This window comes from Vitis riparia, chromosome 15 (assembly GCF_004353265.1).
Source record: "Vitis riparia cultivar Riparia Gloire de Montpellier isolate 1030 chromosome 15, EGFV_Vit.rip_1.0, whole genome shotgun sequence".
Lineage (NCBI taxonomy): Eukaryota > Viridiplantae > Streptophyta > Magnoliopsida > Vitales > Vitaceae > Vitis > Vitis riparia.
The window spans coordinates 7,658,839-7,676,875 of NC_048445.1; the positions used below are offsets into that span (position 1 = coordinate 7,658,839).

The 18,037-nt window shown below is 30.7% G+C and overlaps 2 protein-coding genes across 2 annotated transcripts; one reads left to right on the forward strand and one right to left on the reverse strand.

The window, feature by feature from the left end:
- The first annotated feature begins 2,973 nt into the window (after positions 1–2,973).
- On the forward strand, positions 2,974–4,102 carry LOC117931923 (metalloendoproteinase 4-MMP). The gene has a single exon (XM_034852994.1). It carries the CDS (start codon positions 2,974–2,976, stop codon positions 4,033–4,035), a length of 1,062 nt encoding a protein of 353 aa, XP_034708885.1. The 3' UTR covers positions 4,036–4,102.
- Positions 4,103–11,146: 7,044 nt separating this feature from the next.
- On the reverse strand, positions 11,147–12,115 carry LOC117932397. The gene is made up of 2 exons (XM_034853641.1): positions 11,940–12,115; positions 11,147–11,577 (listed from the first exon to the last, which is right to left on the reverse strand). The coding sequence occupies exons 1-2, from the start codon at positions 12,041–12,043 to the stop codon at positions 11,301–11,303; spliced, it is 381 nt and encodes a 126-aa protein (XP_034709532.1). The 5' UTR covers positions 12,044–12,115; the 3' UTR covers positions 11,147–11,300.
- Between the last annotated feature and the right edge of the window lie 5,922 nt (positions 12,116–18,037).

Consider the following 18,037-nt stretch of genomic DNA (forward strand, 5'->3'; position numbering starts at 1 on the left):
ATGATATTTTCACCTTGGTAGTTAAGAGTTGCTTTCAAAACATGTTTTCAATGTCTTGAGATTTTAATTTTGACATGTCAGCATTTCTCCTTTTCACTTTCTACAAAATGATATGTTCATATTTGAATCTAAGAATTATATAAAGAAAATAAAATTTGAGAAGATATATTGATTTATTTTGTTTTTAAAATCAGAAATATGGGCAATCTAAGAGTGTCTTTGACGGTGGTTTTAGAAAATGTTTCTAATCTTTTTAATACTTGAATAATAAAATTTTATAAATATTAAAAAGATTAAAAACACTACTTAAAAGTAGTGTCAAACACACTCTAAAATGCAATAGTTTCCATCTTAGATGTTATTATAATGTCTATTACCTCGTATTCCTCATAGTAATAAAAAAGGACTATACGTAGGCTTATAGATGAACATATATTCCAACTCTGACCGGGCTTGACCCAAAAGGCTTATTAGGGTTGGGCCGTAATCATTAGTCTTTAAATTAGCCCATTTGAAGATGGGTTGGGCTGGGGCCCATGACTTTTGGGTTGGCCTAAATTTTTTTTTTAGGAAGCTGTTAAAAACATAGTACTTGCTTGTTTGGACATTTCGCCTCGGTTGGGCATTTCACCTTGGTGGAACATTTCGTCTTGTTTGGGCATTTCACTTTGGTTGGGAATTTCGCCTTGTTTGGGCATTTTGCATAAAATCTTGGTTTTCCAAATCGTAAACGAAAAAGAATCCTTGGTGTTTATTAAAAAAAAAAAAACATATTTAATAATTGTACATTTGAAAATGAAAATTTTATTCTATTTTGCATTGATCATTACGTTAGATAAAAAAATTATTTTGTGAAATTCACATTTTATTTTTATCAATAGTTTTTTAGAATGATTTTAAAAAATAATTTTCAGTTGTTTTTAGGAACAAAATTTTATTTAAAACTCAAATATGAAAATAGCTTTTACAGTACAAAAATTTTCAAAATATTTTTCAATTTTAAAAAATTTTTTACATAGGAAACTTTAGAAAAAAAAAAATTAAACACTTCATCAAAATTATTTTTAAAATAACCCGAAACAAATTTAAAAAGAAAAATATTTTCTATTAAAAAAATTCTCAATCTTAGAAAATAGTTTTTTATTACATAGAAAAATTATACATAAGAATAATCATTAAATGACTTCATTTTCTAAAAAAAATGGAAAAGTGTGTTTAAGAACAATCATTAAATGTGTTACTTTATCCGAAAAACTAATATTCTAGTAGGGTAACAATCAAAATGAGTGTATTTCAACGATTTTAATATAAGACTAAGAATTTTTAATCCAATTAATTCTTGGAGAAAGATTTAATCCTTTTTATGTTAATTGACTCGTGTAAGAAATTAAAAATGATTAATAGCAATCCAACACAAATGCGATAAGAGGTTTTTACATAGAAAACTTTCATACTAATTGTGCAGATAAAAAGTCAAGAGGTTTAAGAGATCATGGATTCATGATACATAGTAACTTGACTACTTCAATGGATTTGCCTCTGTTCCTAAAATGGATGTCCTTCAATAACTCAAGTTTGTTCAAGGAAGCTCTTTCATAATTATAGCTTCAAACCCTAAAATATTGTTTAGGTACGTAGGATTTATATAAGCTAAAAGGGCCCAGCGGATCTGAACATAATTTTAAAAAAAAATAAAATAAAATCTTAATTTTCCAAATAAAAAACTACCAGAATTTGGCTACCTTCAAAACAAGCGCTTAAGTGAACTTAATTACTGTTTCAATGCTCGAGGGCTTTAACTAACGCTTGAGTGCTTCTGCAATTTTATTTTATTTTTAAAAAATAACTGAAATATTTTAACTCAATTTTAAAACTTTCAATCTAACCCTATTTTTTTCAAAGACCAACCTTACCTTTTCCAAAACCTTTTTAAACTTACCTATGATGTTCCTATTGATTAAATCAAAAACCTCAAATCCTTGATAGAAAGTAAATCATTGTCTAAAAAATCCTACGCCAAAATGAAAAGGAATAAAATTTTCTACAAATATCTAATGCCCTCACAATATCTTTTTTAAGTATTATTCGAATTCAACCCATCCTTAAAGATACAACATGACTAAGAAAAAGAAAGAAATTATAGCATTAAGATGCCATTTTTTCCATGCAAAACCATGCATTGTAGAACTACCAAGGTTTCTTGATAAAGAAACCAAAGGATGCTGGCCCAGTTGGTAAAATAAAATGAGAAATCATAATTACATGATGGTAACAGTTATTGGATTAAAAACATCGAGTCTTCTCCACCTCCGAAGCTAAGAAATCAGAAGATTCAGTACTCCATGCACTTCATCACCTTCTCAGAGTCTTACAACATTTCGAGTATTCCACACGTCTCTCTGCAACAATCATCATTCCTAACAACCACTCCTCCCCCCCTTCCTCCTTTGCTTCAAACACTCCTCTTCCTCTTCCTCTTCCTCTTCCTCAAAGGAACTAAAATAAAAGTTGAGTTTGTTGGTTGGCCCCATCAAACAATATCCATCCCTTTGCCCTCTCATCCAATTCCCAAACTAAACATCCCTTTACTAATCATGCAACCAAAAAAAAAAATTTGGTCCCAAATCCCATCATCTTACCTAAATTTATTGAAAAAATTAATTTTAAGTGCTGATTAATTATTTTAATGTATTCTTGTCTTCATTGATAAGGTCTCATAGATATCCACCACTATCGAATCCTCAAAAGTGAGAATCTGCCATAAAAAAGACCAGCATAATCAAGATTCACCCAAACTTGTCATTATAAGCCTTACCATAACAAATGTAAAAACCTCCCTTATTATTTATTCATCATGTTTTCAAAACCTTAATCATTCCTTTCCCTTTACATTTCATTCATTATCATTACCATTTCCTTTATAATAAAGCTTCCCACCATATCCACTTCCTAAGTTTCCACCCCGTAACTGCCATGTTTCCCCTTCTCACTCTCTTCTCTCTTCTCTTCTTCCTCCTCTTCTACCCATGCCAACCCGGTCGGCCGCCGCCAGGGCTTGCACCATCTCCGGCAACGGTGGTAACTGTCAAGAACGGTAGTTACTCGTGGCATGGGTTCCAGAGGTTCCTTGGGGCCAGGAGAGGTAGCCGAATAAGCGGCATGGCGGAACTCAAGAAGTACTTTAACCGTTTCGGTTATCTAGGGTTTCAAGATGGTAATGTCACTGATGTTTTTGACACCAGACTGGAATCTGCTGTTGCCGCGTATCAGGCGAAGCTAGGGCTTCCGGTGACCGGTAGGTTCGATTCCGAGACTCTTTCGCAGATGATGTCGCCAAGGTGCGGGATGCGTGACGCCATGCAGCCCATGCATGCAGCCATGCATTACGTGTATTTTCCTGGAAAGCCGAGGTGGGCGCGTCCAATACCAATGACACTCACCTACGCCTTCTCGCCGGAGAATTTGGTCGGGTATTTGAGCTTGGAAGACATTAGAGGTGCATTTAAACGTGCTTTTGCAAGGTGGGCATCTGTTATTCCGGTGAGTTTCACTGAGACTGATACTTACAGTTTTGCCGACATCAAAATAGGGTTTTACAGGGGTGATCACGGCGACGGTGAGCCGTTTGATGGGGTTCTTGGGGTTTTGGCCCATGCATTTTCACCGGAGAGTGGGAAGTTCCACCTTGACGCGGCGGAAACATGGGCAGTTGATCTTGAATCGGAGAAGTCGACGGTGGCCATTGATTTGGAATCAGTGGCAACCCACGAGATTGGGCATCTTCTAGGGTTAGCACACAGTCCAGTTAAAGAATCGGTCATGTACCCTAGTTTGAAACCTAGAGCTAAGAAAGCTGATTTGAAGCTTGATGATATAGAGGCAGTGCAAGCCCTCTATGGTTCAAACCCTAATTTCAAATTTGCATCATCAATGGAATCCGATATTTCTTCAAATCAAGCCATTGATTTTAGGGTTAGGTCATACAGAAAATTGAGCATCTTGCTTCCCATTTTAGTACTATATTCATCCATGTAATTAGGAAGTAATTTTCAACCACATTAGGGTTTTTCATGACATTTGATTTCTTATATTCTTTTTTTTTTCAAAGATTTTGTAATAGTTCTGATACCCACAGCCACAATACACAGAGAATACATACCATGTACAATTAATTCTTTTATTTGTATGCATCTGATCAGAAAGTATTTTCTGTTTGGTTGCCATGAAAATTCTTGATATTTACATCAAAACAATGAAACCCAAATTAAGAGGACAAATATTTGACCAATTAATTATTTTTAAATTCTGCAAATTACTGTGATAGCTTTGGAATTTTCTTATATATAGGATTAGCTAAAATTACTTAAGTACTGATGAATGAAAATGACAATTCTGGTGAAGCTGAATCATGTGAAAACAAAAGGCAGGTCCACATCAAGCGGGTGATTCACCTGCTATGGTGGTTGTGCACCCAACCCATACTGTAGAATTCCCCTCTTCTGCAATCTTTTTCTTTGAATATTTTTATGATACATAAAGGAGGCTCAAATGTAAAGTCAAAGATGAGTAGTCTAAAGCAGTCATTAGTGTGACCGATATGATCAACCTGGGCGGCCATGATTTTGATGGTTTGACTAATTTAACAGCAATGACTAGCCAAAAGGGGAAAAAAATATTAAAAAAAAAGTAAGAAGGAAAGAAGGGTAAGAGGAGAAAATTAAGAAGACAGTTAGGAGTGGGTGGGTGTGTGAAGTAGATGGTGAGTCCATTCACATCCCTTTCCTTGGTTCCTCCATAAACCCTGGTGGGGGAATGAGATGGCCACTGCATTCCCATCATCATTACTCTCCCACCCTTTTTTCCTTTTTTTTTTTTTTAATTTAATAAAGTTAAGCTGATGTAAGTTATGTTAGTTTTAGATCAACTGCTAAGTTGAAAATTATATATGGGAAAACTATTTGATTAAGATCCAAAAAAATTGTTGATGTGTGCTTTTCAATACAACTAAAGTTATTGACAATTTTTTTGTTCTTAAAAAGATTTATTTTGAGAATTTGGTAGGGAAATTAGTCTCACAAAAGATCCCTATTTGAACATCAATCATTAATGTGATTGACCATTTCAAAGGTATATGTAGTAAATTTCAAATAAGAGTTTGACATTCAATCTCATATATATTCAAGATTTTTTTTTGAGTCCAACATGAGAAAAATATGACTAAAAAGTTCATTGTTAAAAATGGAGAAAAAAGATCTTATTTAAGGTTAAATTAAAATCGCTCTTCCCTTTGACAGATTTTTAAAAAGTATTTTTAACATAAAAGTGCTTTTGAGCTAAATAAATTTAGAAAAAATTTTAAAAATCATTTATAGCGTTGTATGAAAAAACACTCATAACTTATTTGATTATGATTTTATAAAATATTTTTTTAACCTTTATAATACTTGAAAACAAATTTTTTAATAAAAATAATTTCAAATACTAGAAAATTTGGAAATGTTTCTTATTATCACTATAAAACGAATTTTTAATAGATGATTTTCTTAAAAATATTTTGAAGGAAAATACTTCAATTAAAAATATTTTAACTAAGAAATATTGTTAAACATAATTTAAGAGTCTCTCTATAACGTTTTTACAATATTTTAATTTAAAAAATGGTTTAAAAAAAAATAAATTTAAAGTGTGTTTGGTAGTGATTATATGTCGTGTTTTTAGTATTTTTAACACATTAAAATTTTTATCTTTCAAATATTAGAAAAGTTATAAATATCTTTTAAAATCACTATAAAATGGATTCTTAATAAAATTTTAAAAAAACTTTTAAAATTTAAAAAAATCACTTATAAAAAAATACTTCATTATCATTAATTTTTTTAATTTTAATGTAATTTTTGTGTCATGAAAATGAGGAGCAGTGACCAATTGATAAGCAACAAGTAACTTACAACAACCACATTGATGGTCATGGAATCAAACAAATAGCAACTAGACATTAATGATTACATTGAAATTTGTTCATTAAGTTGTTTGTCAATAGTAATTAGCAAGTGAAACAAGCAATACTGGGAAGTAGGGTTTAATTAATCAACTTTGAATAAGTAGGGCCGTCCTGGATCATATACAATAATGCTGCAAGAACATCTTCTCCATTAATACTTGTCCTTGGACCAAGCTACTGTAAGGCACATGGTCTGCAGATTCTAATCCAACATTGGTATCCTGGAAGGTTGCATGTGAAGCTGAATAGACAATGTTGGCACGAGGCAGTCAACCTCCAAGCTTCATTAATGGCTGTGCACTTTTATTTATTTATTTATATTTTGATATTTATCTTCTCTCTATCATGTTTCACCAGCAATCCTGAGGAAAAATGTGGTAGAGCTAGCAAAGAATTTTCTTAAAATTATCAGTGCCCTAAAATCAATTCTATGGTGATGATGAGCTTGAGACATTTTGTGCCTATCTTTTGATTTTTAACCTGTTTTCTAGCCATATATGTACATTTATGAGAAAAATAAAAGGTAATAGTACTCGAAAATGATATATGTAAACATGCTTCAAATGTTGTGAGGGTTGATTTGTTCAAAATAGATAATATTTATATGGATTCTTAATGGGATCATAACAAAATTTTTAATTAAAAATATGTAAAATTCGACCAATATGGTATCTACATCAGGTATCAGATTCTCTGACCCTTATATAAGACATTTCATTGGATATATATCAGGTATCAGATTCTCTAACTCTTATATAAGGCATTTCATTGGATATATATAGACATATTTTAAAAACGAAAGATCCATTAATGATTCAAGTCAAACAATATATATGATTAGTTATATTTTAAAACTCGAATTATAAATTATTTGGAGAATTTTTTTATTTACTTGTGAATAACATAGCCCATGTGGAGATTTTTAGCAATTTTTTTTTTCTCGAAATCTAGCATTTGATTAAGCTTCATGTGGTATGTATAGAAGAGGCCGAACATGACCAAATATTCAAAATCAGAATAAGTACGTTGTTGTAAATTGTGACACATTTTTTCAAGCTTGAAATATGACTTGTCTAAGAGTGGGACCCAATAATTTACTAGTCACCCCCACACCAAGAGGTTTCACATGACTTCATTTTCTAAGAAGCTTTACCTGTCAATTTTACGTCTCATTATAGGTTTCATCTCATGTCAGTCTCACGTGAGAAAATATATATATTTGTCCACATTTCATATATTTTCATGGGATCCCAAAACTTTTTTGCGACTACTTTTTTTTTTTTTTTTTTTTTTTTTTTTTTTTGAGGGTTTACCCCACAGATAAAGATACCTTCTTTTATTTGGTAGTAGGCTTTTTCCAGGACCTCAACCCCTTACCTCTCATTTTGGGAACCGTGGGGTTGGGACCATTACAATAAAATCAAGACTACGTACCAATTGGAAACTAGACATTAGTTTTACATATATATATATATATATATATATATATATATATAACAACCATTTCATTATTGTCGTACATAAATGACATTAAAAAGATTATGTACCAAGACATCAAAATTAAATTATCATTAAACTAGCCTTCAAATTGTGACTTTTCGATTCAATAAAATTTAGGTTAGACAAGTGATAGGTCAGACATAGGTTACACACGCGTGTTATGTATTTAAAAGGTGAAAAGTTACCAAATTTAGTGTTATAAATAAAATCAAATCTTTCAATTGAAGTTAAAATATGATTAAAAAAATAGATATTATCTTGTTGACAAATTTTCAAATAAAATTAGATATTCTAGTTAAAGTCTAGAGATAATTAAAAATAAGTATTCTTTTATTGAAAATTTTTGGGATTAAACAATTAAATCGTAGGAGGCTCCAAATTTAATTATCTAACTTCACTTATTAATAATGACAACTTCCTTGGATGAAGGGAAATTGGAATGGATCGGCAAAACAACTTCACATGAGAAAAAACGTTTCATAGAAAAAAGAAAAAGTTTTACAAAATTTCCTTACTAAGTCCAAAAAATCTCAAAAGTACTACATATATGCTCTTTACCATTCAATGAATTTATTCATAAAGAAGTCACTCCAAACCTTTGATTGATCTTTAAAATCAAGAAAATGTTTTTGTCATCATCTTTTAAAGAAAAATTTAGAGAAAAAAATATTATTTTTAAAGAATAGTAATCTAGAGATTGTACTTTACGATTATTAATTTTAATATTTCTTTTTTGTTTATATATATTTTTTAATAATGTTATTGATTTTGCAGGACTTTCACAAAATTCGTGCATACACCAACTCATGTACATATTATGAGATTAATTTTTCATCATAACGAAATAAACACTTTCACGATAGTCTTATAGTTTAGGTGTTATACCCTATCTTATATCAACCTTATATTAATTATGTTACATTACCAATTTACTTAAGAGCTTAGGTTGATTAAAATTTCATGGCAATATCCAAGTGTCGGAAGAAGAAGAGACACACGTGTCACATATTAAGACCACAAGTTAAGGAGTGCAACCTACAAAATAGGAGCCATTTAATCCTTTAATTAATCAAAGTGCCCCCACATTCTATGATGTCTCTGTGGAAATTCCTTGTAACTTAACAAACTTTTGTTCAATTATGGAGGCCTTCCTACAATTGAAATCCTAGCTATTTGGTGGCTGCTGCAACGATTTCAGTGGCCTATTTCCACGTTACTTTTCCCAAAATTAACGGTGAAATAAATTTATTGAAAGAAAATTAAGAAAGAGATAGACTAAAAAAAGAAGAAATTAAGAAAAAAAAAAAAAAAGCAATTGGGGATGTAAGGTTGGCTCTAATGCACCCTTTATTTAGTTAAACCATATAAAAATATAGAAAATATGCTTATTTGACACATCTTATTTCAATCTGATATTTATTTTTTGACTGAATAAAATATTTGACTTTTCTATTCAAGTAAAGATAATCTATTGATGTCAACCAATATAATTAAAATAAACCAATTGATAACGAATTGACTTTAATGATGTGGATTAACATTCACAAGTTACTTTTAACTGAATAAACAAAATTAAATATTTTGATTTTTTTTATTCAACCAAAAAATAAACATCACCTAAATTTAAGTAATTAATTAAAAAATTAATGAAAGTACTAATTATTCTCCTTGAATTTTGCCGATTCAAACTTCAAAGTCCCTATTCTATACATCAATATATGTTTTCTATAAGACTTAATCATACTTATAAATATACTACTTATGAAAAATGATCCAATCCCTAAAATTCTTGGTATACGATACAAATAAAAATATAATTATATCTTAAGGCACAGATTACAAAAAATTGACTTTTATCAAAAAAGTAATAATTTTAAGGAGCATTTAAAACAATTAAAGTATAAAAATTTCTAAAGATATATTGTAAATTTATATTTTTGGTATAAAATGTTTAATTTTTATTTTTTATATAATTTTCTATTTTAAAAATAAAAAATGGGAAATGCATCTAAGCAATTGAGTTATTGTGGATCATCCACTTTTCAATAACATCATCTCTTTTAGTGTCGTGAAAGTTGACATTCAACCTAGTCATGAATGAAGGAAAAAACTATGTGGAGGTAGTATTGCGTTGTTCAGTGTGAAAGTACAATTAACTTGCTTACAAGTACAAATGATGAGGATCAAGAAGAAAAATATAAGTAAATTAGAAAGAAAAAAAGAAAAAAGAAAGATGAAGATCACATGAAAATGGCATTATTGCATGTTAATCAGTGCTAGATCCTACGTTTCTAAGTTGCTTGTAAGTTAGATAATGAAAGGTGGGAGGGTGTCAAGCCAAGCAACCATGTGAGTGTCTCTTGATGATGGTTTGGAAACAAAGAAAAGGGTAGACACATGGACACTCCTATATATGGGGTCATAATGTTTTTATTTATACATGTTCACTTGCCTTCATCATCAAATCAGCTTCACATGAAGAGAAGAAGAAGAAAGAGAAAACAAGAATATTCAACCATTAATTTTAGATCAGGCTTATAAATATAATACCGGTTTTTAATTTTATAAAAATTACATAGCATACTACTGTATTATAATCCGATGTATTACTCATTGCGTACTCCTAGTTTCAAGAAAGGGAGAAGAAAGAAAAAAATTGGATATTAAAAGATAAGAATGATGGATAGATTGTCAATTCGAGAAAATCTCCTCATGAGAAAGGTTTTTTGTTGGTTTCTCATAAATGGCCCAAGCAGATACAGTGGAGGAGACCTTCTCAGCTGGTGTACTTTTAAGATATTTCACAAACTAGAGGTCAATAGTACAGGCATGTAGGAGAAATAAAAACCAAAATAATAATAATAATAATAAAATAAATAAAATAAAAACAAAATAGAAAATGAAGAGCTCATGACTTAAATGAATGGCCTAGAAGGAGCCACTTCAGCACTCATCTCTTGTTCAATGCACTTGATCAAAGAGACACACTTGAGAGATAAATTTAATTTCTCTGAAAAAGAAAAGAAAAGAAAAAAGAACTTAAGTTTTTAGTGAATTTTCACTGTCATTTTACTCGAAAATAACAAGAGAGAGGGGCTGAAGGGGGCGGGGGTAGTGATAGTCTCAATAAATACCTTCAATGAATCTGAAAAAGTGAGCAGCTTTAGGTACCATGAACCCTTTGGCCAAAAGCCACCCCCCAGCTGCATTCAATTCTCCTTAAGAGAAGAGACTCAATTCACAGCGACGAGGGTGCAAGTGTGCAACTCCCCCTCCACCCCCACCCCCACCCCCACCCACACCCATGGAACCCTGCTGTGACAGAGACAAACCCTACACTAAAACCTACCATATCAAGCAAACTTCTTCCCTCAACCCCTGAAACTACCCCCACCAAAATCTGTACCTTTGTTATTCTTTTAGTTTTAAAAATTTTCCTTTTTCACAAATTACAACCACCAACTCTACCTTAAATTATCTACCCCGCCCTTTTCCTACAATCCTACCTATAAATTATATTATTAATATTATTGTACTTTCTCACTATTTCATGCAAATCTCTATCTCTAAACTCTAGAGTATTAGTCTATATGTTCAAATCAATTGTATGTTAGAAGACCCAACATGGAAATAAGACAAAAGAAATTAAAAACTTGAGATTGAGAAAAGTTTTATTATTAATATTATTATTCAACAACTTGCTTAAAAACCCAGAGCTTTGATCGATAAAAACGAAACACAAGACAACTTACTGTTAACATTACTAGTATGAACACAACCCTCTTTGTGACATGGTCTATTAACACATTACATCCTTGAGAAGCTTGTACCTTCGAGTGGTGGGCCTGGGCGACGGCGCCCCGCTAGGGTTCTTCCCCTTCTCCCCGCTCTCCTCCCGATCATGCTGCTTGATTTTGTCCCCGGAGTACTCGGATCTGCTCGTCACTCCTGCCTCCAGCCCCCCAACCGATTTCTTCGATGAGCTCCCGTGCCTTGTTGCGCTTCTTTCTTCCGTTTGGCACCAATCACACACTTCCATCCGCTCCGATGATTCGCTGTAGTAGTTGCTGCAATACCTGCCAAAATCAACACAAATTCAACCATAATTCAATTCCCATAAAATAATACCCCCTAACAATAAAAGACGATCATGGACTGCTCTAGCCTGTAGCCTGTATGTAGCAGACATCCCAGGATGTCGGGATGATGTTCCTTGTAAAATATCATTATGGCACCCATGATGATGATGATGGCGGTGGTTGTTGTGTTGTTGGGTTGGTGTTTCTTTCAATATATATGAAATACCAATCCCACCTGTGATCACCCATGAATACAATTCATCCATCCACCACCAGCTACATACGAGCCCATTACATGATCATGATGTATGCGAAAATGCATATGATGATAAGAGGATGAAGGAATTATCAATCCATACGAATGTTGGAAGCGGTTCCGGCATTTGTGACACCGGAAAAGCTTATCGGAGAATCCGACGTCGCCGCACATGCAACATACAGTAGCAGTTTGAAAATCCACCATGGCTGAAACCTCCAAACAACTCAAACGGACAAGGAGAGGAGTGAGACTCCAAGCGCTATCAATTAAATAAGATGTGTGGTTTGAGTCGGTGTGTATAAATTTCATAACTCATATTTATATTTATAAATATTTATTTATTTATTTATAAATAAATATTATTAATAATAAGAGATATACACTACAGGTAGACCACAGGTTGCTTGCAGTCGTTTTCAGTTAGGGAAAAAGAGATGTGAACCTTAAAATTTTGGAACTCGGTTGAATTTTTTTAATTGTGATATGACCATTTTACCCCTACCCCTCCCTTGCCTAATTTCCCCCTCCCCTTGTCCTCCTCCGGTTTTTTCATCCGGATAAATTTTGGAAGGTCGAGGTTGCCTTCCCACGCGCCCCGAGGAGCGTGTACTCCGTGTGGGAATGGGAGGTGGGGCGTGACTGCACTCGCTGACGATGAGAGGGGGGTTGGGCGCCTAGGGGAGAGTAAAGTGTTAAAAAAGGTGAAAGTAATGGAGTCTTTAAAAGGGAAAAATCGGTCAACTTCGTACCATTTTTGTCGTTTCGTGGTAGGCCGCACTTGTAATTAAAGCGTTATATGAGGGCATTCCGGGGATTTTACCCATGGAAGGTACTGTACAATTTAGTTTACCTTTAATCAATGTCTGCTGCACTATAATTAAGATTAGAGGGGGGTTTGGGGAATATGATACAGTGCTATCCATGCGTGCAAACTAAAGATCTGCACCGTCCATCAGAAAAGCAAGTCAATCGAGTCATCAGACCTCGACAAATCAAGCCCATCAAAATTTGGAAGGATTTGATTACCCCATGATTGGAAGGCGGTCCTCTAATCAGAGGTTGAGGATTGGTTGGGAGGTGGGAGATAGTGTGTGAATGGGAAGGACAGTAGGGAATGAAGCTGATAAGCATGATGTGGGGTCATGGCACTTTAAATAATCAGCTTTATGTTTAAGAATTCCCACCTCCACATGAGAGAGAGAGAGGATCTGTTTGGGCCTCCTTTAACTCATAACCATATCTTTCGCTTGTTCCATGAATGGGGCAAAAAAGAATACATTTTTTAATTTTTTTTTTTTTCTAATTACATTTTGTGTTTGGTAGGGAATTTTTTCTAATGAGAATAATTTGATTCTTCATCTTTGAAGTGAAGTGACTTGGGGATGGGGATGGGGTTGGAATGAACCATCTTAAAGAGGATTCTAATAATCATTTATTGGTGAGCTTTTTATAGTAATTGTTAAACTCATTAGTATTTCTATAAAAGTACAATTAATACACCCTACCACAAATTGGAATGAAGGTGAATCATTGATCATATCCTCAAGAGAAATTCAAATCCACATCCTAAAAAATCCTTTTTAATTATTTTCCATAATAAAATTTTGTTACAAAATTAAAATCTCAAAACAATCTTTTAAATTTTAATTAATTATTTTTTTCTTCTAGTGAATATTCATATGAATGTGAATTACGTTTTGCAGTTTCAATTGAACAACTTTGATTAGTATTTACGATCGTTGCTGAATTTTCAATTAAGAAAAAAAATTTCAACAACTTTTATAGAACAAGTTTTGAAAATACCATTTCCTATTTAAACTATATCAAACTTGTTTTTGAATTGCTTTTTTTATTTTCTAAAAATAAAAATTTGTTTTAAAAAACAATTACTACATGCTAGGTTCTTTTACTTCTTCTCCCATGTTTTACATCAACGTGTGTGCAATGAATGTTTGTGTTCGAAAGGCATCGGGTCCCCAACCAGGCAGACTACCATTGTAGCATATGGCGAGAGTATAAATTCTACATGTTTTTCATGAGGTTTATGGTATAATGCATCAAATGGTTGGCAAGTATTGATGCCTTGAAAATTTAGTCATTGACCAAAAGCAAATGAAAGCATTAAATAGGTATTGAATTTAGAGTACCTACGTGAGTCGTTATGTACTTAATACAACCTTCAAAGTCTTACTTTTTTAGTAGACCAAGATCGAGTCATGGGAAGCCACATTTTGTAACATATTCCATGACGTTTTAAGCAATGAGAAACCGCAATGACAACAAGTTCAAAATCATTTCTTATCTCGACGAGCCTCAACTCGAGCAAAGAAGGAGGGAAACGAGGTCGTAGAATCATATGGGTGATTTAAATTTACTTCATGCAAAGATACTTCACTCCTTAGACTTCAAATGGGCATAGTGGATTTAAAATTTAGAAGGAAATGAAAGGAGAAATATGACACACCCTTGGTTGATGCATCCAAAGCAGGAGACTGACCCCACATTTTGTGAGTAAGCACTTTGAAAATTTTGCATTTTGAATAACAAATTTTTGTAAAACTTTTATTCTGAAAGTGAGAAATTTCTATAAAATCTGTGTCAATTAGAATAAACTCATAAAACTTAATTTTCTCAAAATTTGATATGGAGTCTGGATTTTGACAAATTCAACTTATTCCTACACTAATTTTAGTTAATGGGTGGAAAGGTCTCCTTAGAGTTACTTGCTCTTATCTCCTTCTAGAAATCAACCTTTATGGTAGGGAAGGTGGTAGAAAGCATCAAAGCTTCAATCCAATAGTTATATAGTTGGAGCCTTGGAGGCAAAAGTCATAAATAGTCAAAACTAACCATAATAGTCATCATAAAATATAAAGACATCGGGCATGTTTTTGAGGAGGGCTAGAAGTGTAGGTTTAGGAGATACGTCACATAGTAGATGCCCTTGTCTGGAAGTTGTCCCTCCCTTTTAGTTAGATATTTTAGTCATCTATAAGACCTAGCCCATTATAGAATTGAAAAATGAGTAGTACCACCAAGTTCCCCGTAATTACTTTAAAAAAGAAATCATAAATTATTATATTTCTATTTTTTTTTCTAAAAAAAAAGAAAAAAAATTAATTTTTATATGTTATTTCAAATTTATTTATTTTCTTTTGATTTTTTCTTTATAATAAACTTATTATAAAAAATCATTTTTCTTGACATTTTGATTAAATAACAGGCTTCACTATTATGTAAAAACAACAATAAATAATTTATTCTATCTCGGATCGTAATATTGTACAATTGATTAAAATTTAAAAAAAAATGAGTAAAAATTATAAAGGCAATGAGAGTGAAAATGGAGGGTTTTGCAATTTATTGTATAATTTATTAGAACTGCTTTTGCGAAATTAATAATAATAATAATGATGCATTATACAATTTTATAATTTTTAATATTACATAGAATTTACCGTTGATGTTAAGACGATTTTATCCCTTTTTTTATCATTTATAAATAATATTGGCCCATTGGTATTTACCCGCGGAATTAGAAACCCACCAAACTAGAATTTTGCCAATCAATTCCCACCGGCAAGGAAATCTTTATAAGATATTCCCTTAAAAGATTAAAAAGAGAAATATAATTTACAATTTATACGTAAGATTAATAATAATTCATCTAATTATTCCAAATATCTATAAATAACTAAAAATAGAGGTGGTTATGATAAGAATATTTTTAGTGCATGTAACATTTTTATGGAAAATATTAATCAAATCCCTACACGAGGTTAGTTTTGATACCACGTAAATATTATTCATTTTAAGTTCAAAAAAGTCTTTACAACTTAAAAATACATTTATAAGATTGAAAGAAATTCATATTTATATAGTGTTAGAAACTTTTTTCTCTATTCGATGTGGGACATCAAAGTTCATTGAAGTACACTTTCTATTTTTTATACTTTAAAATATAAAATAATAATAATTTTTATACAAGATATAAGAAGTTTTAGAGGATTATAATTGAATGATAATGATTTTTTTAATTATTTAAAATAATAAGGTTTCAATATTAAATTATAAAATTTTAAAAGTAATATTTAAGTCTATATTTCTTGCATTAAAGTTATCACCATTTTTTATTTTTTTATTAAAAAAACTAACACTTATATTAGTTTTGTTTCAACAAAAGTATTAAGAAAGAAAAAAAAAGTAATAAAAAAATAATATTTCATATTTGATTTTAATACAAAAAATATGAAAATTAAATTAAATATAATTAAAATTAAATAAAATTTAAATCTATTTTTATTTTTATTTCTCCTTTCTATTTTACTTTTCTTACCCTTTCATTTAAAAAATTCAAAATATTAAGAATGTATTTAATAATGATTTTATAAAATATTTCTAGTTTTTCTAACACTTGAATAATAATTTTTTTCAAGTATTAAAAATATTAAAAACGCTTTCTAAAATCACCGTACTCTAAATACTTTTAAACTTTCTAAACCCACATCATATATCTATTTTTTATTTTTTTTATTTTAAAAAAAAAAAACACTTCACCCATTTTCTTTTTCTTCCACATGACAAAAATCAGGAAAAAAAAAAGGCAAAAAAGAAAAAAAGAGAAAGAAAAAACTTAAAAGTGAGGGCCCAAGTATATGTCAGCCTCTCATAAATTAGTATCAAATCATGAAATGCTTCAATCATTGTCAGAAGCATAAATCATGGAAAAAAAAATTGAAAATACTCATAATTCTAACAATTTCTCCCTAAAAATAAATAAATAAATAATGTCACCGAATTGAATTAATTGTAAAGATTTAATTCAAAGATATTGTAGGACCAGAAGCCGTCAATTTTGATTTTCCAAACCATAGGACAACTAATTTGAATGTGACACAGGGGGCTGGGCCCCTGCCCTTCACTTTTTTTACTATTTTCTACCACTAAAATCTAAAATAACTTTTTTTCCAAAAATAGTTCCAATCTTGATTTCATTTCTTTTCACTTTAAATGTTGGGACCATTTAATACTCTCTCACATAATTGAAATTAATTGTCCCATTACCTCATCATTCAAATTCTAACAAAATTTCTCAAAACTATATCATAAATAATTTTTAAGATGCAAAAATAGCCATGCCCAGTGGAAATTTGAAAATTGAAAATTCTTTTCTAATTATTGTGAAATTATTATTATATATATATATATATATATATATATATATATATATAATATGTAACCTTAATTTAATATTCATTTAAACAAACTTTCTATTTTCTATTTTTAAAATAAAAAATAATAATAACTTTTATGTAAGAAGGTTTCAATAAATATACCAACATAAATCAAATTAAATTTAAGTGGGTTGTTACCAAAATTAATTTATTAGGCCTAAGAAAACAAGGTTATTGAAACTTAAATATTGTGTTTAGTTTGGAAAAAATTGAAGGAAAATGTAAAAATAAAAAAATAGAAAAATATATATATATATATATAAATAAATAAAATAAAAAATTATTTTTATATACCACTTCAAACTCATTTTATTTAATTTAATTCTTTTATATAAAAAATATATAATTTAATAATACATAAGTTTCTAATTAATTATTTTTTATAGTAAAATTAAATATAAATATATATTTTTTAATATTTCCTTAAACCGAATATGGCATAAGAATTCATCCAGACAGAAAATATAAGGAGGCTGGAGGTAAGGAAAAATACCTTCTTTTTTTTTTTAATTAGAGAATTAAAAACCTATTTATAAACATTTTTTGAAAGATTAATAAGGAATTATATTTTCAAAAAATAATTTTACTGTAAATTTTTAAATTTAAAATTATCAACACTTAGACTGAAATTCACTATTCAAAATACAACTTCATATTTCACATCTCAAATAAATTTTTAAAAAAAAAAAAAAAATTCCAAATTCCGGATAGGTAGAGGAGACCGCAACTTTTGTGTAGGTCAAACACACGCAAGTGTTTCCCAAAAGATCAACATCCCCTTTTCCCACTTCATACTTTTCTTTTATCGAAAAAATTTATTGACCCCCAAACCCTGGATCGTTGGGACCACCCAAGATCTCTTCCACTTTACCATTTTCCCATTCTCTCTCTACCCTTACCCTTTTTTTCTTTTTCTTTTTTCTTTTTTCTTTTCTTTTTTCTTTTTTGTTCTGTTTTTCCCAGT